Raw genomic sequence first — 24,367 nt, 5'->3', positions numbered from 1 at the left:
GGCTTTGCTGGGGCTGGAGAAGTGTGAATATTTATGCATCAAACGACAGGGTGAATGATTGCACTCAAGGGGAATCGCAGACTTAAAATGCAGAGGTTTAGAGCAGGCCAAAGAATGGGACTGAACGTATGCGGCTGGGATGTAGCCAAGCTATTACAGAATATAAAAAAGTGAGAGGGAGATCAGGTCCAGAAAGACCAAGACCCACTTTTCTGTTTCACCAGTGGAAGACTTTGATAGGGGTTTCCTTTAGCTAGAGGTGAGTTGCTTGGCTGCAGGATTCTGTGTGTGAAACCCCATGGCTCGTGTTGTACAGGGAATAAATCATTCAGGTCTTAAATATTTTATTTAATGTACAAGAAACTAAAATCTTTAGGCCAGAACTACTTGGAACCTAAGAAAAATAAATCATGCTCTAGATGGCTTACACAGCATAACCCACATTGAGAAATACTAAAAATCCCTGAAGTGTTTTTAAATGGGTGTCTGTAAGGCAGAGGGAAGCGTTAGGTGGGAAGGTAACGCCATGCTATAAAGATCAGGAGGTGACTTCCTAATGCACTGCGTCGAGTCAGTAATCCAGCAGCTGCCACTTTACACGTGCTCACCAAAAGTACCGACATTCTTCTCTGGCAATCGCCTAAACGAGAAGCAATTCTGTTTAATGTATGCTTTTCTGTCTTTCTCGACCTGAGTACCGCTGAAGACAACAGCTAAACCAAGAAGTATCATGCTTGGTTAATACTAAGTTACATAATGGATTAGTAACTACAGCTACACAGCAGAGCTTTATTTATTGTTCTGTATTTTCTTATTTTGAAGGCAAATGATTCACTAGCTTTAACAGAAGCAAGTGGCACCTCAGGGTTATAGTACCACTCATTTACTACCTTAGTTTTGGAAATCTGTTTCTGTATAACAAAGATAAAGATCTTGTTATTCAAGGAGAGAATGCATGCAGGAGTTAAATTTATTTGAATTATCTTTATCAAAGGGCAATAAAATATAAACTATAAAAAAATATACAAAACTTTGAATGCAAAAAGACAGATCCTGATTCCCTTATTCAGGAAGAAATACATTCTGATTTCAGAGAAGGTCTCAAGCATAAGATGCTGAGCTGACCTTCATACAGAGACACTCCACTGGGAAACTTTTTATTCCAAGGGCAATTTACAGTCTGGGCTTTCCGTATCTGTAGGCTTGGAATTTTCCTATATCAGAAGTTTCGAGCATTCATTTAATTACTCAAACTAGTGCAAAGCAGCCAAAGTCCCAGTTATTTAAAACAGATATGAAGTAAAATTAATGTGTAATAGTCCCAATCCAAAAATTAATCAGTACAGGCATCATTAATCTTCTTGTGCCTTCTTTCCTAACTATTCCACATTATTCACCAGAACTTGGAAAAATCCAAATAATGGAAATTATTTTTTAGGACTACAGATCTTCTCAAAAATCATGTGCTAATAGCTCCTTTCTTCTTGAGGTAAGAGACTATAAGCATGCCTTTGTATTATTGCTAAGAGTATCATATATGGAAAGAAGCAGCTACTTGGGTATTCAGGTCACACACTAGGTGAGACACTGGTTAAAACCAACTCCTTTCTTGAGGAACTTTAAGTATTAGGCAACCAGTTTAGCCTACCACATGCTGATGTTTTTACATGCTCTTAATATAAAGCCTTGCTTCTAAATAAACAGGCAGTCCCCTTATTTTTCTACGTGCTCTTAAAAGGCAGTGTCAAGTTCAACAGACTTCATTTTGCCTGGTTTTGAGATTACAAAGACACAGATAACATATCCAGAGAGACTCCAGTACCTTTCTTTGTAAGCTTTGATGGAAAAAAAAAAAAAAAAAATCCAATAATGGTCAAATCTTCACATCCTGTAACTGCTGGCTTTCCGAGTTCAACTTCTGTCTGTCATTATTTCAGATTCCTCCTCAACCTACACCAGAGAGATCAGAGAAGACGGATGAGATCTTCATGTCAGAACCACAAAAAAAGTCTTTACTTATTGAAAAGATAGTGACTGATGCAGTGAAAGTCGTTTTTTTTATTTTTCCCAGTGCCAAACCTGGGGCCAGACTAATCTGAACTGACATAATCTGACCTTTTGGAGTATTATACAGTCCTTTATTACAAAATTGACTGACTTTTTCCACACACAAAAATGGTATTAACAATTTTTTCCACATAAATTTGTATCCAGTACTATTAATTTTCAAGTTCCATAAGAAACAAAATCTTAGTAATAATCAAAGCAATTTCTTACATAAATGAAATCAGTTAAGACTCAGTCTTTTAGTCCAAAATATTCTTCTACAAACTATGTGAAACTGATTATACCCAACTTTACTGGACATGTAAGTAGTGATTACTGTGACAGTCTGATATATTAACTCTCACAGAAAGGAAGATCTTATTGCTCCAAATAACTTTCTGAATTAAAGTATTAGTCTATTACATGGATCATTTCACAGCTGGCTCTGATTTATCTTGGTTTTGATGCAGCAATTAATTCTGCTCAGAATTAAGAGAACAGGGAACAGAAAGATGGAGTCAGTCATTCCTGTAGTCTCTAGTTACAGTGTTATTTCACTGAAGAGGTAAGGTTCAAATACATATTTTTTTAGCAGTGAACTCCTACAATCCTTCAAGGCCACATGACAAAGTAAAAACTCATTGAGTTTTTTTTTTTTTCCTAGCAAAGTAAAAGTTATTTGTTACAATCACAATATATAACATTTATGATTTAGAGACTGTAAATCAGCAGGTTCACATATTTATTGATTCCCTTCAGAGCTCTGTTAGTCAAGATAGCTACTTAGCACAATACACTGAGGTAAAAAATCATAAGAAAACCAAGAACAGCCTTTCAGATCCTCTTAATTTTATCAGTCACACTCTGAATTACAATCATATACTCTGCCATATTAACAGATCGTGTGTCTGAATCTTCATCCTGAAAAATCAACGGGTACATCTTGAACACTGCCTCAATTTTTTGGCTGTTTTTTCTCCCTTTCTGCCCTAATCTCAGAACTTTTGGATTGTGTGGCTTTTATAGCTGTATCACAGGCAGTTCTGTGCGCTGCTTTGTATCTGCATATATCAAGAAATAACATGGCATTAAATTAATTTACACCTTGCACTGTTTTTAAGGTGATTTTTAAGAAAAATAGGTATTTTTAATTGGTTACACATCTGAACTTTACATCAGTAACTCAAACACTGTGTGTGTACACAGTGATTGCAAAGCTTATGTAGCTATCCATATATGCTGATTATGGTCAGAGCAGTAACAAGGGGAGGTGTTCAGGTACCAACGCCTTATTTTTTTTCCTCTTTCGGTACTTCTGACACAGCAAAAAGCTACAACAGTGTTCAGATTGCTCTGAAAGGATCAGAATCTTTACTGGCAAGGCCTGTTCTCACACCTTCTAGGTCCTAGGAACAGTTTTTGGTGGGGAGAAATACTACCAACAGTAGATGGTGATTGAGTTAGGAATCACTAAGGCAAATCTGACATATACAGATCTTTGCAATTGGATGGGATGCATCCCAAAATGCTGGTGAATTTGAGGAGGTGTAGCTGTTACTAAGGAATTAATGGTTGTAATGCTGTCCTTCAAAATGCAGCACCTCATCTGGCTAGATGAGGGCACAATGATTGCCTTTTCACCTCAAGTTTATTAAAGCAGCTGCTCTCAGCTTTTCAGATATGGGAGTATGCCTACACAAGGTGTGACATGATAAAGGCAGGCAAGTATCGAGTGTTTATATCATTGCAGTAAATTAGTTATTGGAACTAACTTCAACTGAATAGCTTCCAGGGTTATACTGAAGTTATGACAAAATTTATTTATATAACCCTATTCGCGTAGCAGTCTTTAACCTCAAATTACTTTTTAAATGTCCCATGCAGGTATCTGTTTTAAAAACCTGAAAACACAGCATTATGTCTTTACTTTGTTAATCTGATTCATACTTTGTGTATATAAAAGTGATTTTTCTAATTCTGTAAATTAGTTACACAATAAAAAATGTGCCGGGCTAACGCAGCAAACTAAAATGTTATGAAGTTTTGAGTTTTTATCTCAACAGTAGTCTGTAAAAGTATTGACAACAAAGATCTAAGGATAGGAAAAAAGCAAACACTGCATACTAGAAGTCTGTTTCATTTATCTGATAACTATTATAGTGAACAGGTTAACACCTGAAAAATAGATATGCAAAGATTTGAGTTTGCTTTATTTTATTTTATCATCCTAAAGCGGTACTTCATTCATGATACAGTTTTGATGGAGCCATTTACAAGATGCAACTCACTCTAATGTCACTGAATAGCTCACCCTCTGTATGCATTCTTTTTAAAAGGTTATTGGCCTACAGTTGGACTCGATGATTTTCCAACCTAAATGATCCTAAATATTCATTTATTTTATGTAAAAGGTTTCAAACAGTCTGGGTTTCAACATTCTTAAAAGTGTATTACAGCCTGAAGACCTAGATAACCGCCTGGTAATTTTTTGACCCATGCTGGCTGACGAGCTGCACGGGCCATTTGGTCTGCTGAAGGTCTAGGAAATAGCACAGGTCTCCTGGAAGAGGCAGCAGAGTAATGCAAGCAAACGGGCTCCCGCCTGCCTCCCCAGCAGCAGGCGTACACCTCCTGACAAGAATATGTCTGTATGATATCTGGTCATCTACAGATGTAGGCGCGTATGTGGTCTAGTTGGCAGTCTGCTCATCAGGCCATGTGCGCGCCCTCTGACAGATCTGGAAGAGCATTTATTCTTTCAAGGGCACGGTGGGTGTACTGGGGCACGTGTTCTGTATTTTACATCCTTTCTCCTTCCCAGTTTTGGGCACAGCCAGCAGCCCAGAGAACTGGAGTGGGAAGGCAAGGGCATGGCCAAAAAGGGACATCTTTTAGCCCTGTCTTTATGATGCTGAATGATGTGACAGTGTTAAGTACTACAGATTTGGCATATATTAAAACATTTTTTTTTTTTTTTAATTACCACTACTGAAATTTAAGTTTGGACAGAAGATAATGCGATTTGTGTGTAATCTTGCATATTTATAATGATAGTTATATTTTTCCTTCTAAACAGATTATGAATTATCATGGGCAGAACCATTCAGCACCATATTCAGCAAGGCTGTATACAGAAAATACCAGGAAGGTACATATTACTGTAATGTTAATTATGCCCTACAAAAGCAGCTACACTTACCTTTGCAGGTAGTGCATATCCTCCAGAAAAAAGGGAACCGACCACTAAGTTGGCTGAATTGCCAGCTGAAATATTACATGGGCCACAGTCACCACAAACTCCTGATACCTGACCTCCACTCTGCTCTGCTTCAGCAACATTATTTAATTCCAGAACTTCATCTTTTTATCCTTACACCTTATCTAGCATTACAGTGACTCCTTTCGTATCCTATATCATGGTTGAATAATTCAACAGCAAGTAAATTCCCTACATTTCTCTTCCACAGCCTTCAGCACTAACTGCTGATTGATACCTTCTAAGCTTTGCTGAGGAGATGTTTACATTTTTCCTTCAACACCATCACCACGGAAGGGCCGTGAGACGGGCTATAGCTGCTGCAAAAGACACTTCAGGTTTGTTCAAAACATGCTCTGCGAAAGTGCTCCGGCTGGTATCTCCAGATATTTAATGCACTTAATTCCGAATACAGCTGGAGTGCTTGTAAGCTATTCAGTGGCTAAAACCAGGCCCAGGGTGCATGGCTAAAACTGCACTGGTTTGTATCTTAAATCTGTATTTCTCCTTTTCCTGAAGCCAAGGCTGAAAATACTTTTTATTTTTGAATTTTCCGAGGTTTGCTGAGATTAATATTCAGTAAGAGAACAAGATACAGGTTACCTGGAGGCAACCTATTCCCCCACTGCCCTCTCAAACATTCTAAAGCAAAGTGTATTCTCTAATATGAAAGAAACATGATTGTAAATGTTATGTTTTGGGTATAAAATCATTATAGTCTCACTATCAGCCCTCCCCCCAAAATGGTCATATAATAGGCCTTAATAATTCTATTTATTAGAATGCCAGTTAGACTCATATGAACAAAAGCCCAGTATAAATGCAGAACATGTACATTCTTACCATTGCTAAATACTCAGTACTCTATACAGATTTCCGACTACACAAATCACCTCAACGCCTTTATAAATATTTAATAAATAATCATACATACAGTGTTGATAAGAGCACCTGCTGAAGAGCTAAGAAGAGGAGAACTAACATTGCTCACTGCAAGTTCCTTCCATTATGAACTAGAACTTGAACTATGCAGGATGTGCATGGCGGCTAGGAGAGTGGCTTGCAATTAGTTGGCACAATCCAGTGTACTTATTATATGCTGACTATATTGCTAATCACATAACATACACTAGAGAGACAAAAGGTGACTTTCCCACCAAATTCTGAATTGCTACAATATTGCTACAAATACCTACTACAATATTTAATTCTACGAGTAAGGAAACATGGGCAGAAACTGCTGGTTACAGATTAAGTTTACAACATCAAAATTTCAACAACTTTCCCACTCAGGGAAAATTAATAATCATGTATCCCATTGGAAGGTATTAGGTATCTTTAAAATAGTTAAGTGATTTGTTTTCTTTTAATTACTTCCTGCCAATATTCATAATTCTCTCTAAATGTTCAAAACTAACTTAAAATCCAATATAAAATTGCTATTGTTTTTGTATCATCAAAAAAAAAAAAAGATTAATGACATATTTCAGTAATCTAGTAATAACTGGCTTTTTTCATTGTTGAAGCTGTATGTAATCCTCAGTGGATCTTAGATGTAGGTTAAAAAGGTATTTAATGCCTATTTTTCAGTTGCCAAGGTCAAACATCACCTACAACGTATAAGGAAAGAGGAAACATCTGTTGGAATAATTTATTTGACTAACACAGAGGGTAGGATTAAAATTCATTAATTTCTTTGGTCCGATACTGAATTTCAATTAAACAATACAGGTATTTGTTCAGTTTGACAAAATTTCCTCAGTTTACACGTGGGTACATTTATGCATATCCCTAATTACTGGATCTGGCAAGGAAATACTGTGATTCGTCATTATTTTATATCTGCATATACTCTGAGGATGAATATTTCTTTATGTTGAGGTTTTTTTTTTCCCCAAAAAATACGTTTTAAAGAATTCACAAATCATTAATGAATTCCCAAGATTCTGGTTTCCTAGGAACTCCACTAGTAACAAGATTAGAATATGTCTCAAGATCAGTGATTACATGTGAACTTGTAATGCACTACCTTCAGCATCCCAGATAAAAGTCCCACTTACAAGTTTTTTGAAAATAGTAAATGCATATCACCTGACTGTAGTTTATTCTAACCTTTATGTAAATCAGAGCACAATCTTCTAGACTTAACAGTGAAAATAAAAAACTCACTCAAGTTGTTTAATTTGCAGATGTAAATTAATACAATATAGACATTTCATTCCAATCAAATATAGAAGACACAATCTTTGCCTTTCTAGGGTTAAAAGGGATTTCAACAGGGCCAGGATTGTACTCCAGCTTTTCAATACTGGGAAAATGTTTGTCAAGCAAAGCAGCTCAACAATCGGACAGCTTTTTAACATAAGAGAGCAAAATCAGAACGTTTTATCTCAAAGGAGATAGCAGAAGTTCTTACACTGAAACTTTCTGGGAGGTGCTGTACACGCGTGTTCCATCCTATATTAGGGGTAAGGGGAATGGGAAATGAAAAGCGTAGGTTTTTTGAAGCCTGGTGCAAAAGACAGAATGCTAATAAAGGTGAAATGCAAGCTGACAGAACACTGAACATGTGGACAAACTCATTTAACAATGGAATAAAAAAAAAAAAAAAAGCAGCATGTTTTTATGGCCTGAGTATTATTAGCCTGTACCCCTCTGAATTCCACAAGCCTGGACTATTCACTGGAAAATAATCGTGCAGTAGTACTATTTTGTGATGAATAGTGCACTGTTCCTGCAGTTCTGGTTCTGAAACATCTCCACTGCTATGCCTCTTCTGCATCAGGGAAAATCAATCAAGAATGGGCACACAGATGACAAGCTCAGTTGCTTTTTAGGCCGGAATATATCCATGGTCATATGAAGAACAAAAATGTTACTTGGGAAGAGAGCGGCTCTGTGATTTGTAATCCTTCTTCCCTTCTCAAGGGAAAGGCAGCTATTTTTAATCAGAAAAAACAATCAGTAGAAGCAAAACTGATGGAATGGAAAGTGGTAAGTTGTCAAGAATAAAATAGTATTAAATGTTGCTCAGTTAAATTTTCAAACATACTAATAAATTCTGATTTGAATGTAAAATAAAACATTTAGTAATTCAGTTACAAAATAATACCTGTCAGTTGAATTTATTTACTTAATCTACAGCATTGCATAAATTATGAATTATTTTGTTGGCCAATGGAGCTGAAAAATAATAAACCAGTTACGTTAAAAGTAGCATTAAAAATCAGGAAGGAGTGATATTAGGTCCCGTATACTGAACTAAACTATTACTACAGATAAAACTGGAAAAACTATAGGTCCCAAACTGCAAATCCCTATGAGCAGATTTTGTTTCCACAAACAGTTGCACTAGAGTTCACAAGGCTGCTTATGTAGTAAGGAATACATATGCTAAATTCTGAATTGTTTAAATTAATGTCTAAATGTCTGTAAGGCACACACATCAGATTTTCTTTCCTGATTATCCTGATTTTCTTTCCTGATTTCCTGGTCTTGAGCTGATGCTACAGCAAAATGCTAATCAAGTATATAATACACCATAACATGTCTATTAGAAGTAAGCTGTAACGATGAAAAGTGATTGTTTCTCCTTCTGCATATTACTGCGTGCGTGGGATCAACCTTCATCCATGTGTTGACAGTATCTGTACTTACAAGAATTAACTTTGATATTATTTTACCTTTGTGGAAGATTACAATCAAATGCATATAACAGAGACTAGTAACACTAAAGTTATTATTAATAGCTAGTCTGCTGATTTATAGCCAGAAACTGAAATCTATTATTCTGTCTTTCAAAGAAATAAAGACAATATATACATGACAAAGACAAAATATAACATGGTTAAAAACCCCTGAAACTGATTTCAGATGAAATTTTACCTTCATGTACTCGTTTTCCAACTGAGTCAGTAAGAGCTACCAACAGAACTAAGATGTCTGAGGAACATACCTTAATTTTCATCTGGCTTATATTTTTTTCCAGGATTCCTGGCAGAGGTTTTCTTTTAACGTTGTGCATCTCAGACAAAACTAAAAAATTTGGTTTTTCTTTCACAGAGTGACTGTAGTGAAAGGGAATAATACGATGAGGTGTTTCAAAGTCAGCTGCAAAAGACAAAGGATTAATTCAATATCCCAAGTCAAACCAAATCTATTTTAATATTCAGTATGCTTGATCACAGGTTCCATTATAACTTGTTATAGAAAAGTGTAATAAGCCTTAGGGTAAAATGCCTCAAATTTGATAATGGAGAATGGAAAACTTTGTACAAAATTAAGGGAAGTGCCGCAAAAACTGATGAGGGTGAATATTAAAGCAGGTATTCCCATTCAGGTAGAGTTATTTGAAAGGGAGAAAATTCAATTACATAGCACCTCCTTATGTCAGTAGTTATTCAAGAAGGCAGAATATTAGTTTCAGAACCATTGCCATTCACATATGGCTTCCAAACACTGAGCAGACTGCATCTGTCTTGGGGCTGAGGCTGACAGGCTGAGTGCTTTTCACTTCATGTCTTCAAAAATACTGATCTTCATGAGATTTCGTGAATTAATAATTTGAGATAGTATGGCTATGAAGAACATGCTCTCTCTCTCCCCCAAGTTACACAACACAGTTTATCTTTTGAAAGCAACAGTGTAACACCAATTTTATTTTATAAATATGGTCATTCAAACCATTTTGAGTAATTTGAAGTCTAACGGCTGTTTCCAAATCCTGCAAGATGGCAAGATATGCTTTTAAGTCATTTATGTTTTAATCTGCAGTCAATTCTGGAACAACATCCCCCACCCCAGAATTTTTTAAAAAGCTCGAAGTTTATTTCTGGTTTTGCTTGAGTTTCAAAACTAGTTTGTCTTCTTGCTTCAAGAATGCTGCCTTTTCTTTTAGGTTTATTGCTTTTTTTTCCTCCAAGACTTTTTTCTCCCCTTCCAAGTTTAAAACTTTTACTTCTGCTAGACATGTATCTTGTGAAGGCCTTTGAAAGGACTGGCAATTTACACAGATCAAGTAAGTATCAACAAATAGATTTTAAAAGTCCGATGTATTTCATGCTTATTTATTCTAGAATGCCTAACACTTTTTCACTTTTTTTTTTTTTTTTTTTAATACATGGAAAGTAATCATGAGTATTTACAAACATTCAAAAAGTACTAGCTAGTCTTTTCAAGAATTCTGGGGGACTGGGATGGGAATTAAAAAACCACCACATGAACTAGCTGTAAAATTAGATTTTATGTTGGAAAAGTTCAATTTCTACTCCTGTGTTCACCACCAGCACAAATCTCATTCTCAGTATATTTACTGTTAGCTGCTATTTTATTGTTTCTGTAATATTGCAAATAAGCATGAAGTAATTGATTAGTTCGCTTACAAAAATGTAGATAGGCTGCATGTTCATTTGTCATTCTTTCTTTGTTTTTTTTTCCTGGCAGCTCTGGAGGCTTTCCAATTCATTAGGAACTGTCTTTCCATTTCTTTAATTTCTTTCCCATCAAGGGATTCTGTCAAAGAGAAGAGAATGCTTTCTGTGATACCCAAAGTTAACTAAAAGGCTGTACAACACTGTATGTAATGTGTACTGGTTCTATATTTGCTCTCTTCAAGTTTTTTTGCTCATTTTAGTCTTCTGGTAAAAAAAAAATACCCAGTACAGCTTGATATTCATATTCAAGCTTCAATAGTGAGTTGACACGTCTTAATTACATAAGAAAGCATCTATTATTTTTATTACTATTATTATTATTATTAGCATCTATTATAACTTTCAACATTCCGTTAACATGCAGCACTTTCTATAAAGTTCTGAAGAAAAGCTATGCTCTCACACAAGATATAAATAGATGCAGAAATTCAGGTTAAGAGAGAGAAACTGCATGTCTTAGCAATCAACAGATCCCCTGGATCATAAAGACAGAAAGACAGATTTGGCTCTTTAAGGTTATCTTTACTTACTTAAGTGCCATAAAACTTATGCTTTATGTTTCCTTGATTGCATCTGCATTTCTGAGCCAGAGCAAATGAAATATCTCATTTGGCCACAAATTTAGGTTGTGTTAGAACTGTCCTAAGGCTCTGTTATCTTCATTGTGTAGATATGCTTTTTCTTTTTCTTAATGACCAATATTTTATACTCTCAGAAGAAAGAAAAACAAGTTCTATAATTACACCTTCTAAGATAATTGCCACCTTTATCCAAAAAAGTAAAAAACGAGCAGATATTTTCTACTTGTTTTTACAGTATGAATACTTACATATAGAAGACTAAGTTGCTTCCTTTTATGCTCAGATTTTTTCACAATAATAACACAAACTGCATCACAGTAAAGTTAAGATTAGCAAATGCATTCATAACGTAAGTGTAAATTGCTTTTAAGGACAACCATTGTATAGCAAATTCAAACATGGTAAGGTATGACTTGTACAACTGTAACTGCACAACTAAAACACTTAAGCAACTACTACAGACTGATAGGGGAGTAGATTAAACTTGTATTTAAAAATCAGTTTCAAAACACCTGGAATATGAGCACAAAGAAGCCTTGCTGTCTTGTAACAATCTCACCAATCATCTATTATAAAACAAATGATTACTACTACTAATAGCAAAAGCTAAGCAACACAATTTGTGCAGTTGATTACATAGGCAATTTTAGGTACTTTACTTGTACATAAATTAAAACTTTATAATTTGTCATAAATATCTAAGGCAGTAACTGTGTTTACATACATAGTGCAATTCAAGAACAATTAATATATCAGTTATTTTCTAAACCGGTGAGGTTTATGGGTAGTTTTGGGGGCTGGCTATTTGTTTTATATTTTACCTAAAGTTCGTGACTGTACTACAATCCTGTCCCTGTACTTTGGTTCGTGGCAGATGGGGTTTCCTGTAAGATCCAGTCTGCGTAGCTTTGTCCATTTGCTTAATACAACCTCCAAAGCCTGAAATTGATAAAAGAACAGAACACTGTGATTATTTTTCCCCCTCTAGTGTAAAATTCAATAGTAATGTGATTTGTTCAGCCAGACCCAAATCCTGCACACAGGAGTAACTTCAGTGAGACTACTCATGTATTAATATGCACGTTAAGAATATGCATTTTCAAAGAGTGGTGCATAGCATTCCCTGAATATATATCATAATTGTATAGAGAAATGGTGATGCAGTTGGAAAATTCTGCATTTTTAAGGATACAGTAATGCCAGCTATAGAAAATTACCACTGCAATCCCATTTATAAGCACCTAAAGCTGAGGAAAAAAATCAGCCAAAAAATGTGTATAATATGTAGTGTCTGTTAATGCATCCCCATGGTCTCACAGAGCCCTCAGAGTATCAGTGTCTGATTAGATTTTGAAAAATTTGTGGAAGAATACGTTACAGAGAAAGAACAAACTAAAAAAGACTTAAAAATCATACAAATCACAGTAGACTGCCTCTCTCTTTATATGTATGTAAAACTGTATTTTACAAGAGAAACAGTAATCTCCTCCTACCTAACTGTGGGTGGTCAGTTATAGTATTGGCCCAAATAGTGAAAATTTTGACGTATACCTTTCTCCATCTGAGTTTCTGTCTGGTTACCCAAGGGCAGTATGACCTAAATAAAACTTCTGTCTTTTAAATACAATAAATTCAAGTTAAAAAGATGCAAATCTGAGCAGATTGGTCTTCTCTACTCAGATACTCTAGTCTCTGAAATACATTCTTTTCAAAATTTCACTTAACTGTCATTCTTGAAAGGCTTCCTTATATGTGTGAAAAGCCTAAGGAGGGATTAAAAACAATCTGTATGAATACAAGAGGAGAGAATTTATGTTCTACAGTTGTAATAATTTGGAAAAAATCTACTAATCACAATGTGACACATTTTAAACTGCAAAGTCTGTAGAATTTTGTAGCTTAATGCCAATAATGAAGTATCTAGCGATGTAGATATTTCTTAGCTCCTTCAAATTTGGAGAATCACCTGGGTAATGCAAGCAGGGAGAATTCTGGTTTTGCAGGTTCTACTCCCTTGGTAGAAAATCCTCCTGGGAATATTCTACAGATTATATAATACAAGTTTAGAAGAATCACATGGAAGAGGAATTTGCAGCACAGCCTCACATCTCCAAACCGTATCATCTTTTGTCTATCAGTGATGATGGTGATATCATCTATCATCTATTGTTATTCAGTGATGATAATCTCTTTTCAGAAACATAGAGAGCAAAAGACTGGTTCTATGAGGAGCAAGACTGATAAAACAATGCAAGAAACTCTGAGAACCAGTCCACATGAATAAATGCTGATAGATCTCATAAAGTTACACAGCAAAGCTTTATCAGCATATATCAGAATAGCAACATCATAACCCCCCCCAGTTTAGGTACTGACAATCACAAACACAACAATTTAGGGGGAAAATATTTTAGGCTAGGCTTATTAGAAAAGAAATAGCACTTAGCAAGCGTATTTATTTATTCTCACCTGAGCATTCAGGCATTGTCATTGAAATCTGTAATGTGTTTGAGATTTCACTAGAAAGTACTTTTTCAAGTAATAGTTTTGCAACACAAAATTGTCTATTACTGAAATAAAATGTATACAGTTTAACTTTGATGAATGTATACAGAGAGTCCTGTAGATTTTTGTTAGCTGTTACTTACTTGATAAATGACCCAGAACATGCTTACTCCAGTGTATGTTTATCTAAGAGCACACTAATCCTGTGCTGAAATATGATTACCCTTTCGATACGCTCTAGTTGTTCATTGCCTTCCTGTCTCTAATAAAGTACTTTCACTTCCCAGCCTTTCAATAAGCTGTACTAAGGGGACCAGACACTCTTCTGGGCAGTCTCCGTTTGATAAATGATCATGTCATGCTATCACTTTGAGGTCTGCTACAAAATACTGACGAGCAAATTATATTCCATGGTGGGAGGAGAGGGGGGGGAAGGGCAAGTGCCTTAGTAGGCAGCTGTAGTGCTGGCAATAACATTCTTACCAATTAACGATGGCCATTTAAGAATTGGTATCTGACCAGTATGCTCCAGTTTTTATCGGAAACGTCTAGTCCAACTGCCATAACTACATCTACAGACAGCAATTTGTCACCATTTTGATTACCTGTCATAATCTATTTGAGAAAATCTATAATTCTTCTCTTGCTCCTGACTCAATTCTGAAGTGAATGAATTCATCTTTTGTGATATCCCCTTGTCATAATCAATACTGGGCAGAGGTTGAATAAATTAAAGACTTAGGAAAGACAGATTTTTATAGGGATTTCTAGCTATATTTTCTCTATTTGTCCAAATACACAAGTCATAATCTTCCCCAAACTAATATAATTAACTAATAAATAATATTCTGGCTTTTTGTAAACATGAGTAGTTGTGGCACTTTTTTTTTAATAGGAACAGTGTTTTTTTTAAGAAAATCCTTTAGTATTCCAACCCAAATACCTAGAAGTCCTTGTGAATCTGACTAAAGTAAAGCAGAAGCTCTATAGGGTAAATAAATGAAGTAGAAAAGCCAGTTCTATTAAAATCAATTATATTCTTGATAACTGACCTAAGGCATACTTTTTACATGTGGTGGCTAGTCACAGTAAGTTATTTTGCATGAATTGAGAAAAATTACTTAATTTTGTTCTGTCTGCTGTTCAGACTGCATTATATAAACTTCAGTCATGTGAAACAAGGTCTATGCCTTGAAGTCTGTTAATTATGCTAACAATGCCCTGAGTTAGCCAGAACCTTAAGTGCTTGAATTTACTAGCCCTAATTTTCAACTATGCTGAAATTAACATGGCATTGTTGAAAAGTGAGGGCGTGTGGGTTTTCACAATAACGTGAAAAAAATGAGACAAACGTTTAAATATAAAATAAGTATACTAATTATACAAAAGTGAGAAAAGTCTTTGCGAGAAGACTGTATTTCATGCATTTCTTATGCCTTTCACATTTCCCTCTTTTGCAAAGATTCTGTGTTATTCCTGCTGTCATCCACCTCTGCTACACAGTTCACTGCTGTTGACCAGCCCTGCTCAGGCAGGGTGGCTCCTCTACAGCTCCTCTGCCCGCAGGGTGAAGCAGTGCTGGGCACAGAGCTCTGATGCTCCTCTGTCATGCAGCACTGCCATGCTCTCTGATCAGCGCCAGGCATTCCCGGGGAAGTTCTTGATGGCAGTGATGGGGAAGCAGGAACAGGAAAACAAGGGACACAGAGCTTTTGGCATGAGAAAGAGGGATACATCAGAGTTCTGAAAAGAGAGGGGCAAGAGGGTGAAGAATGGAGGCAGCCTGTGTGCGAATGAAAGAGCCTTTGCTGCGTGTTAACAAGTTCAGCCAGCAGAAGTGATTAAGTATATGCAGTACAACTGCATACCCCATAAAATCCTTTCAGCTATCACATCTGTAGAATTACGTAAGCCATCGAATCATGAAATCATGAAATTCAGGGTTGCAAAAAAATTGAAACGTACTCAAAATGCCCACCTTTTTTTTTTTTTTTTTTTAGTTACTGGATATGCAAGATTGTTCTCCTGTTAGATGTACACTGTAAGTTAAAGCGTCTTAAACAGAACTAAAACTGACTTTTTTTTTTTTATATATATATATATTTTTTTTGCATGGCCTACTACTTTTTCAGCAGTCTGTGTTTTTTTTTTAAATTAAATAAGAATTTATATTAGTGATAAGTAGAGCCTACTAAAATGTAATCTCTAAACCACAATAATTGTAGCTGGAAAGTTGGATATTCAGCTGCATTACACTGTATGCTAGACACATTCAGTATGGTTTTTAATTTTACAGGTCTGCAAAGATATGAAGATAAATACCTTATCTGCTTCAAACTTTCAAAACTTGGATATTGTTTAGAAAACACACAGGACAGTCACTTTCAAAATTTACCAGAGCTTGATCCACGCGTAACTGATAGCAGCAGCAGCAGCAGCTAACTCAAATGCTAACCACGTAATTTCTCAAAAGCTGTGACTGTGTAACGTGGAAATCTAAATGTTTGACTGAGTAAATATTAACTCTGGTCTTCCTGATGATGAAATAATGAAATGTAATAATGATTAAATAATATATACACAGCTACTAAATAATGCAGTCTTTTTGTCATCTCCTTATTCTGTTTCAGAATATTTTTCCCTCTGAGGCACTGAAAATTCTGTCTCTGAACTGGCATCCTTATTCTTAAAAATAGTTGGTTCTTTGGCTAAGACAATCTTTTTTAAGGTCATCACACTGTCTTTTGTATTTATAAGAAGGAAAAAAGACAATTTAAAAAAAATCACTGTAACTTATTTTATTTAGGAATCTTTTTCAAAAGGAAAGCTTTGAAGAAACTAACTAGTTAAAAAAGCTTACTGTTGTTTTGATGTAACCAACACATTCAATATGGTTTTAATTACCCATCAAAAGCCTACATTAATTGTATTTTGATATGAATTCAATCACAACTGCCAGCCAAAAACACAGCTTGAAGTACATTAATCATCATCTAGTAAAAAAAAAATGCATCATTCAACATTTTTTAATATTAAAATGTACAAAATTAAGAGTCCAAATAAAGTATATTGACCTAGATAATTCATAGATTGTGCACACAGAATACTGGAATCTCCTCATTAGTAAACAGAACTGACACATTTAATGTAAAAGATATTAAGTGTTCTAAAAAGTAGTAAGAATAGTTATTTTAATATTTAGCAACCATAGGCATTAGTGTTCTGCTTTTTAAAAAAACTGCTATTTTTATTAATAAATACTGAAATTAATTGGCTTACGTCATAACCCAAATCACTGCATTTACTACTCAGTACACAGATGCATGCATAATTGCCACTTTATGTAGAATTAAAGGACATTTGGACATTCTAGATAAGAGGTCCTCCATTTTTAATCTGAACAAGATTTTTGGATGAGAAAAGACAGCATGCTTGGAAAGTCAGAGGTTCAGTAACTGTAGAAGTAAAGTTTATTTTTATTCATCTGTTAGTGATGAAGATGAATTTGACTAATTTCTTATCACCCATACTAAATAGAACAAATATTTATTTAAATACCTTAATATGTTGAAGTTGATTGTCAACTGCTCTAAGATAAGAAAGATTTTCCAAAACTGCCAGTTCTTCTAATTCATCAATGTTGTTATTGCTGATATTCAACACAGACAAAGATTTCTGGAGAAGGAAAAGCAGAAAAAGAAAATTTTTTTCATGCCATGGGTGAGTCAAGTTGTAAATTCTCACAGAAAATTATCTGAAAGGAAGAACAAGCATATGAAGCAGAAACATGCAAATACAACTACCTCATAACTCAGACATTGTTTTATGTTAGTTTTCCACCTTGTCTGAAAATGCTGTTTATTTTGAAGTCAAACAAAAGATTATTTCTCAATTATTTCAGGAATTCTTAGGAAATACAGAATTTTTATTTTTCTCTAAACATGTTCAAATGCTTTACAGAGTTCCGCAAGTGCTACTAACTACATTTGAAGAAACTGACTGCCTTTTCCAAGGTTATGTCTGAACTGCACAGAGCTGAAATCCATATCCAATACCTGCATAGACTCATTTAACTGCTGGACTATGCTGTTTTGTTTTCAGGCTTGATCCTACAAACCTCTACTCCTTGGCCCTTCTTTGGTACATTAGTGAGTCACATAACGCACTTTGCCTTTTGTAACAGACAGTAGTTAGAGAGATCTTTACATTCTAGATAAAAAGTAAGTATGTTTCAGGTGTTTATCTCAGGAAATAATGCAGTTTCACGTAAAAGGAACAAGACGATTATTAACTCTAGAAGATGAAAAAGGGCACCTAATCTGGTGAGTTTAGAATGGTGTCAGATAGGGGATTTAATCATTAGTTAGAAAATGCCTATTTCATCAGTGTATACAGGAAACGTAACCCCCTTCTAAAATCTAACCAAGATCTACACTGCAGGCAGAAATTACCAGTATCATCCCGATACACACAGTGCATAAACTCGATCTCCTCAGTTAAAAGATTCATGATACGGTCATCATCAAATCATTTGCTTGTGGTACACAGAAAGCTATATGGTTGCGTGTGTTAGGCTCTTTCATCTCTGGCAGCATAAAGAGCCAGAAACAGATAGAAGAAGATGAAGTAAGAAGTGATGTCTTAAAGAGAGACTGAACACTTAGCACTCGAAGGATAAAAATAGAAGGTTTTTACATGTAGTTTCCACAAAGATATTACAAGGTCAAGAATGCAAAGTGTTTCTTACAAAACCAAACCAAACCCAACTACACACCAAAAGACCGTAAATAAAAGCCATGAAGAACAAAATGCTAGTGGCTCTAGGCCAGGATGCTGAAAAACACGGAAGTATATGAGTTATCATCCTGGGAAGGTTATAGCTACATAGCATACTCTACTTTCATAATTTCTCCAATAATAGAAGGAACAAAGTAAAAGTGCTCTCACAGGGATGGCTCATTTCTATTAAAGGAAAATGGCAGTACATGTCTTGGATTACTTAATCTCAAAACAGGAAGAATTAGAGCTAGGACAAATGTTTATGATATATACATGAACAAAACCCCTCACATTTCAGTGAGTTCATCTTCACAGAAAAGGGTCATCAAACCCTGACTACACTTTAGGAGATACAGCAAGATTATTTTTTTTTTAGCATAGAACTACATTCATAAGTAAGTAAAGATTTTTTTCTTTTTTTTAACCACTTCAACAATACATTTGATGTTTACTAAGCAATTAACATGTTGAAAAAAAACTTCAAAAGCTGACTTTCCTGAAATCTTGTCATACCACAACACAAAAACTGCAGAACCAAAACTGAATAGTTTTGATTGTGTTACTCTTGATATCCAGAAAAAAAGCTGTTTGCACTTTTTTTTTTTTTTGCCATTGCATTCTCTAGAGAAATACAAAAGGCAGTAAATAAACTAATGTAACAAACAAATCTGAGAAATACCAACAAACTAATTCACTACAAACTAAGTAGACTAAGATGACTAACAGTGATGAATTCCTACCCTTTCTTTAGTTTATTCACATTCTGTTAGTATAGGGCATCCACACACCTCCTTATTTCTTCTCCCTCTTTATTCCCATTTCCATCCTTTATAGAAAAATAAATGACCAAGTAGAATATGCTGGACTCCTTGCTTATATGAGAATTGGGATGGGAGTCCCTTGGTAAAACTTGAATGGATGCCACCAAATGGCAGAAAAGGAAAACACACAGGGATAAGTCCTAGTTACTTCTCTGAAAAATACTGATCTGCTGATAATGGCCCACTGAAATTCTCAAAATGTACTTACTGCCAGGGACCTAAGAGATATTGGATCAAACAGAAGCTTTTCACCAAGAGGGAGACGTTGACTTTCAACATGTAGCTCCCTTATTTTTTCTACTTTATCCAAACCCTCTACTACAGTGATGCAGTTGCCACCCAAAAACCTGTAGAATAGAACACAAAACAGATTTAATATCCTTTGAAAGTAAAAGCAAACACAAGGCCTTGTTTTATTAAAAAAGAAAAACAAAACAGAAAAAAAACCAAACCACCAAACCAAAAAGTGTTATTTAATAATACCTTACAATAGAAAAAGTAAATAACAGCATGTGAGTAGAACATACAGCTAACAGATCAGATCCAAGGCTTTTTTAGTGGTTTTATATATTGCTATTATTATTATTATTATTATTATTATTACCTGAAAAATAATTTAAATACAAATATGTCAAGATGATGTGTCATTACTTACATCACAGAACGCTTCAACAAAAAAATCATAACCAATTACTTTTATTTGAAAAGCAAAATTTAAGAGCTGAAAGAACCTTAATGGCTACATAATTTTTACATTTCTTAGTGTAATAATTATTCTTTTACTAGTAAAATGAATACATTATTTTCAACTTACAGTTTTTCAAGGTTTTTCAACGATGAGAGATTTTCCATACACGAAATACAATTGTTCTGAAGGTAAAGGTGCGTCATATTTGAAGCAAAGTCCAAGTTCTGGATTTGACTGATCTGGTTATCATATAAATATAGAACTCTAAGATTTTTACACAAAGAGAGGTCACCCTGCAATAAACAATAACAAATTAATGATACACAGAGTTCAGTCGCTGCCTGCTTCTGCAAGCTGTTGATTGTTTTTATATTTAAGTTCTGCCGCATGATTTATCCATTTTCACCTTTAACAAACACTTTTAACAACTATTTCTCTTCGAAAAACTGAGTTAGTGTCAGTAATAATCAGATTTAAGACTGAAATCTGTTATCACTATTCTGCCGTACAGAAGCTGAGGACTACAGCCATCAGCAGCAGGTACATCTCATCCTGCGTGTCTTGATTCTCTTCCCTGCCTTCATCAGGTGGATTTCAGAAAAGCGCAATTATCAGTGCAGTTGTCTGCATCAAACCTCAGTGATGTAATGGAAACCAGTTCTTGGCAAAGTAATACTGATTTATACAAAAACTTGCACACCCATGCATTTTGATAGACTTCCAAGTCTAAGATTCCACTCAAATGTCAAGTTATATTGAATGTATTCCTCTTAAATAACTAAAAGGTCACGTGTTCTTATGAGGGTTTCTGTAAAACTCCTCTGTGGCATCTGATGAACCAGTCCTAATCAAATGGGCTGATCAAATTAATAACTCACTATGGCTGTGCATGTTCCTAGGAGTGGGCTGAATAAACCCATTTGCTTGCATGATCTGTTCACATAGAACAAGCTATTTAATCTTCTTGACTGACATCGCACTTTTAAAGCAGAAATCCACCATACACAACTATTCTGTTGTTCAGGGTTCAGCAATCTCAAAATATTCTCAGTATCTTGAGGGGTTTTGAATTAACTCAGGACTTACTGAAACCCATATAAATTTCCCATTATTAAACTCAAAGGAAGGAGGATGGGGTTAAGTTTGCAGGTTTAGTCTTTGAAAATGAAAAGGTCATGGATTATTGTTTAAATGAGTAAGCCCCAGGGAGCAATTTTTTAAAAAAATGTAGATTTTAACCTGACTAATTTGAAAAAGCCACTATACCAGTCCAAATTTGTTAACCTCAGTTGGCTTATATCCTGTTCCTGAACTCCCCTTTCCTTTCTCAGACTTCCTCTGAAATCTAAGGAATAAATCACAGATAGATTGAAAAGATTGTGCTGTGAGTTAACAACTCTTTGTAAAATTCCCAAGACTAGAAAAAAAATGGCATTAATGAGAATCAAGTAAGTACTGCACTTAATAGTATGTAATATCATTACTCCTTCCTTTAAAAAAAAATAAAATCTGATCTGGAAAAGTACTAGTTCCTTTCATCTTGTTCTGTTCCACAGTTTGCATTTTTATAAAGGTAACCATCAGTAAATACAAGTCTTCAAATAAAAACCAAACTGTTGCTGAAAATAGGAACTTTGTTTTTTAACCTCAGACCTAAAGTCTCCAAGAACACTGTAGCTAGATTTCATCAGGGCTCCAGCACTGCTGACAAAGCCCTGCGCTTACTGATTCAATGGCAACAGCCTGGGCATATTCTATAGGAAAAGTCTCAGATCTAAATGATTAATTTAAAATATTCTCTTTCTTAAGTGTCTAAAGAGGTAAGCAAGCAGAGTTAACATTTGCATTCTGGTAACTTCCTGAAAACTCCTTTACAGTGTAGCTACTGTATGAAATAATCAAAATAGCAAATTGTTTTTGGTTTTTGTTTGTTTGAGTTGCAGATTTCTATAATAGTTCTGTGAAATACTACAGAAAATACTTCACTTTAATTAACACTTCATCTCTCGTGTAATTTCTTACATAGATTTTACATTTTAATTAATTAATGGCAAAAATGAGTGTACTGATAATATTCTTCTTGTCTGCTACACAGATGATATATATTTCCACAGTTTCAGGTAAGTAAAAGACTTCAAGATTTTCCACATAAAGAAAAAAGCGTCGGGGCAATAATAAGAAACCCTGCAGACTGTTGGAGTTACAGTCACTCACTCTGATGTTTTATATGGAAAGTTACAACTGAAAGATTATTTTCACATTTCAAATGCCAGGCATTTCATATCCATTTAAACTTCTATGTACAAGCAGTGTTCCACACAGTAACAGCAGTGAATGCTGAAGCATGTTTCCAAACAGATGTATTATTAAGGCTTAATTGCAAGTCAATATAAATGTTAAAATGTAATACAGCTGTTATAAAATAGAAACTTGGCTTTGCTTGTTTGTCTCCCCAACTATAAACAACTCATCATAACAGTAACTACAAAAAATTCAAGTAGCTAGGTTAAAAGGAATAAAGAAGAAGAAATCTTACAATTGCATCTATATTTTTATCTGATAAATTCAGATGAGTTATTTTTCGCAGATACTGTCCAAAGTCCTCTTCATTGCGATTCTTGTGACTGACGCTTCTAGCAATCAGGTCCATTGTCAGTCGGACCATAATTCTGTAATAGGTCAAACTGCTCTAACGCTTCTTTGAATAGTGCATTCCACGTGCTCCTGTAAGTAGTTTTATAAAATGCCTTAAAAACAAAAAAGGAAAATATTATACTACTTGTATTCCAGATCTCCAACAAGGCTTACATGTATACTTCAAATCTGAAGTTTCCCCACCAATTCCCTTTCTGCTTAGTGACACATTTATGCAGTCTTTGATGCTTAGAAAAACCTACCCCTTTTTTTTCCGCATTTTTTTTAAACTTTTAGTGTATTAAATAACATTTAAAATACATTGTTGTATTTGTTGTTTCAGTGTGCTTAAGAAGGCTGTTCCTTAGTCTTTGTCATTTGCATACAGAAATATGAGCACAGTGGTCCACAGCAGAAGTAACACTCACACATAAATAAACAATTCATGGCAGTTCATAACCGAATTATTAGTTAGAAAATACATCACTCTCTATAGCAGGTTTTTTACAGGCTCTGAGAAGTGGTGTAAAGCTACAGTACTCTTTACACATCAGCACAGCCCATTGTTATACACACGATGGCATGTGAGTTTTTCGCACAGAGGCATACTGTAGAGGCTCTCTCAGGCTCTCTCACAACAATACCTTTTTTTTTTTAAAACTCTGGTTTATAAATCGGGGAATGGTGGGATGCGGGAAGGAGGCAAGACACATATTTTGAACTAGCTGCACAAATGGTCAGGGGATAAAAATACCCTAACAAATAGAACTTAACAACTCAGAACAAAAAGGTTGCTTTTTTTAGCCAGTACATAACACAATGCACATTATGTATTTTAGCCAATACATATTACCCCCACATCAGTGGATCAAAACAACTGAGGAGACAGTGAAAAGCATCCCAACGCTAAAACTCACGCAGCCACGTAAACCAATGCACGGAGGATGCCCCTTTCCAGTATTAAATTTATGAGAAACTGAGGAAAAGCAAAGATTGAAACCGTGAAGACCAAAGAAACTTCCTTACTTACTAAGTAAGGCTGAAGCTCAGTAGCTCCCCCTCATTTATGTGGGCTTTATTTTTTGCCTTTTTTTTTTTAAAGGTGGGGGACGAAGAGAAGCTAAAAGGACATGGTGGGGGGTGGTTTTTTTTTTTTTGTTTTTTGGTTTTTTTTACTGAGAAGTTTGTTTCCTTCTTGCTTTTAAAATAAAGATACCTTTCAGAGCCCATTCTTAGACTTTCTTCCCGAAGAAGCTGTACCAGCAGAGGAAAAGCCGGGCTGCCAGAGCGGGGGCCTGGCGTGAGGCAGGTTCCCCCCGGTCCCACAGCTCCCAGAGCGGTGCGATTTCACACTGGAGCCGTCCCTGACCCCCCCGCCCAGAGACAGGGCCCAATCCGCCACCCAGCACAACCCCTGGGAAGGCTGCTCTGCCCGTGAGCGAGGAAAGAAGGGGGCAGGACCCGCTCCCGGCGCCCATCCCAGAAGGGAACGACCCCGCGTCCCGCCCGGGCCCCGCTCCCCGCCCCTCACCTCCCGGCCGGGGCGGTGGGACGGCGGGTGGAGAGGAGGCGCGAGCGCTGCCGCCCCTGGTTGCCACGGCAACCAACGCGCCGAGAGGGGCGCC

The 24,367-nt window shown here is 35.7% G+C and overlaps 1 protein-coding gene across 1 annotated transcript; it reads right to left on the bottom strand.

The window, feature by feature from the left end:
- Positions 1-829: 829 nt before the first annotated feature.
- Positions 830-24,144, bottom strand: PPP1R42 (protein phosphatase 1 regulatory subunit 42). The gene is given in 10 exon segments (XM_032995103.2): positions 830-1,950; positions 9,258-9,412; positions 10,684-10,735; positions 10,737-10,813; positions 12,137-12,254; positions 17,379-17,495; positions 19,629-19,767; positions 20,235-20,401; positions 22,645-22,855; positions 23,959-24,144. Coding segments are annotated over 9 exon segments (993 nt in total). The 5' UTR covers positions 22,774-22,855; positions 23,959-24,144; the 3' UTR covers positions 830-1,911.
- Between the last annotated feature and the right edge of the window lie 223 nt (positions 24,145-24,367).

This window comes from Tyto alba, unplaced genomic scaffold, assembly GCF_018691265.1.
Source record: "Tyto alba isolate M040663 unplaced genomic scaffold, T.alba_DEE_v4.0 Super-Scaffold_9, whole genome shotgun sequence".
NCBI lineage: Eukaryota > Metazoa > Chordata > Aves > Strigiformes > Tytonidae > Tyto > Tyto alba.
Note: the sequence above shows the minus strand (reverse complement) of the source record. Positions and strands in the feature narration are given on the sequence as shown.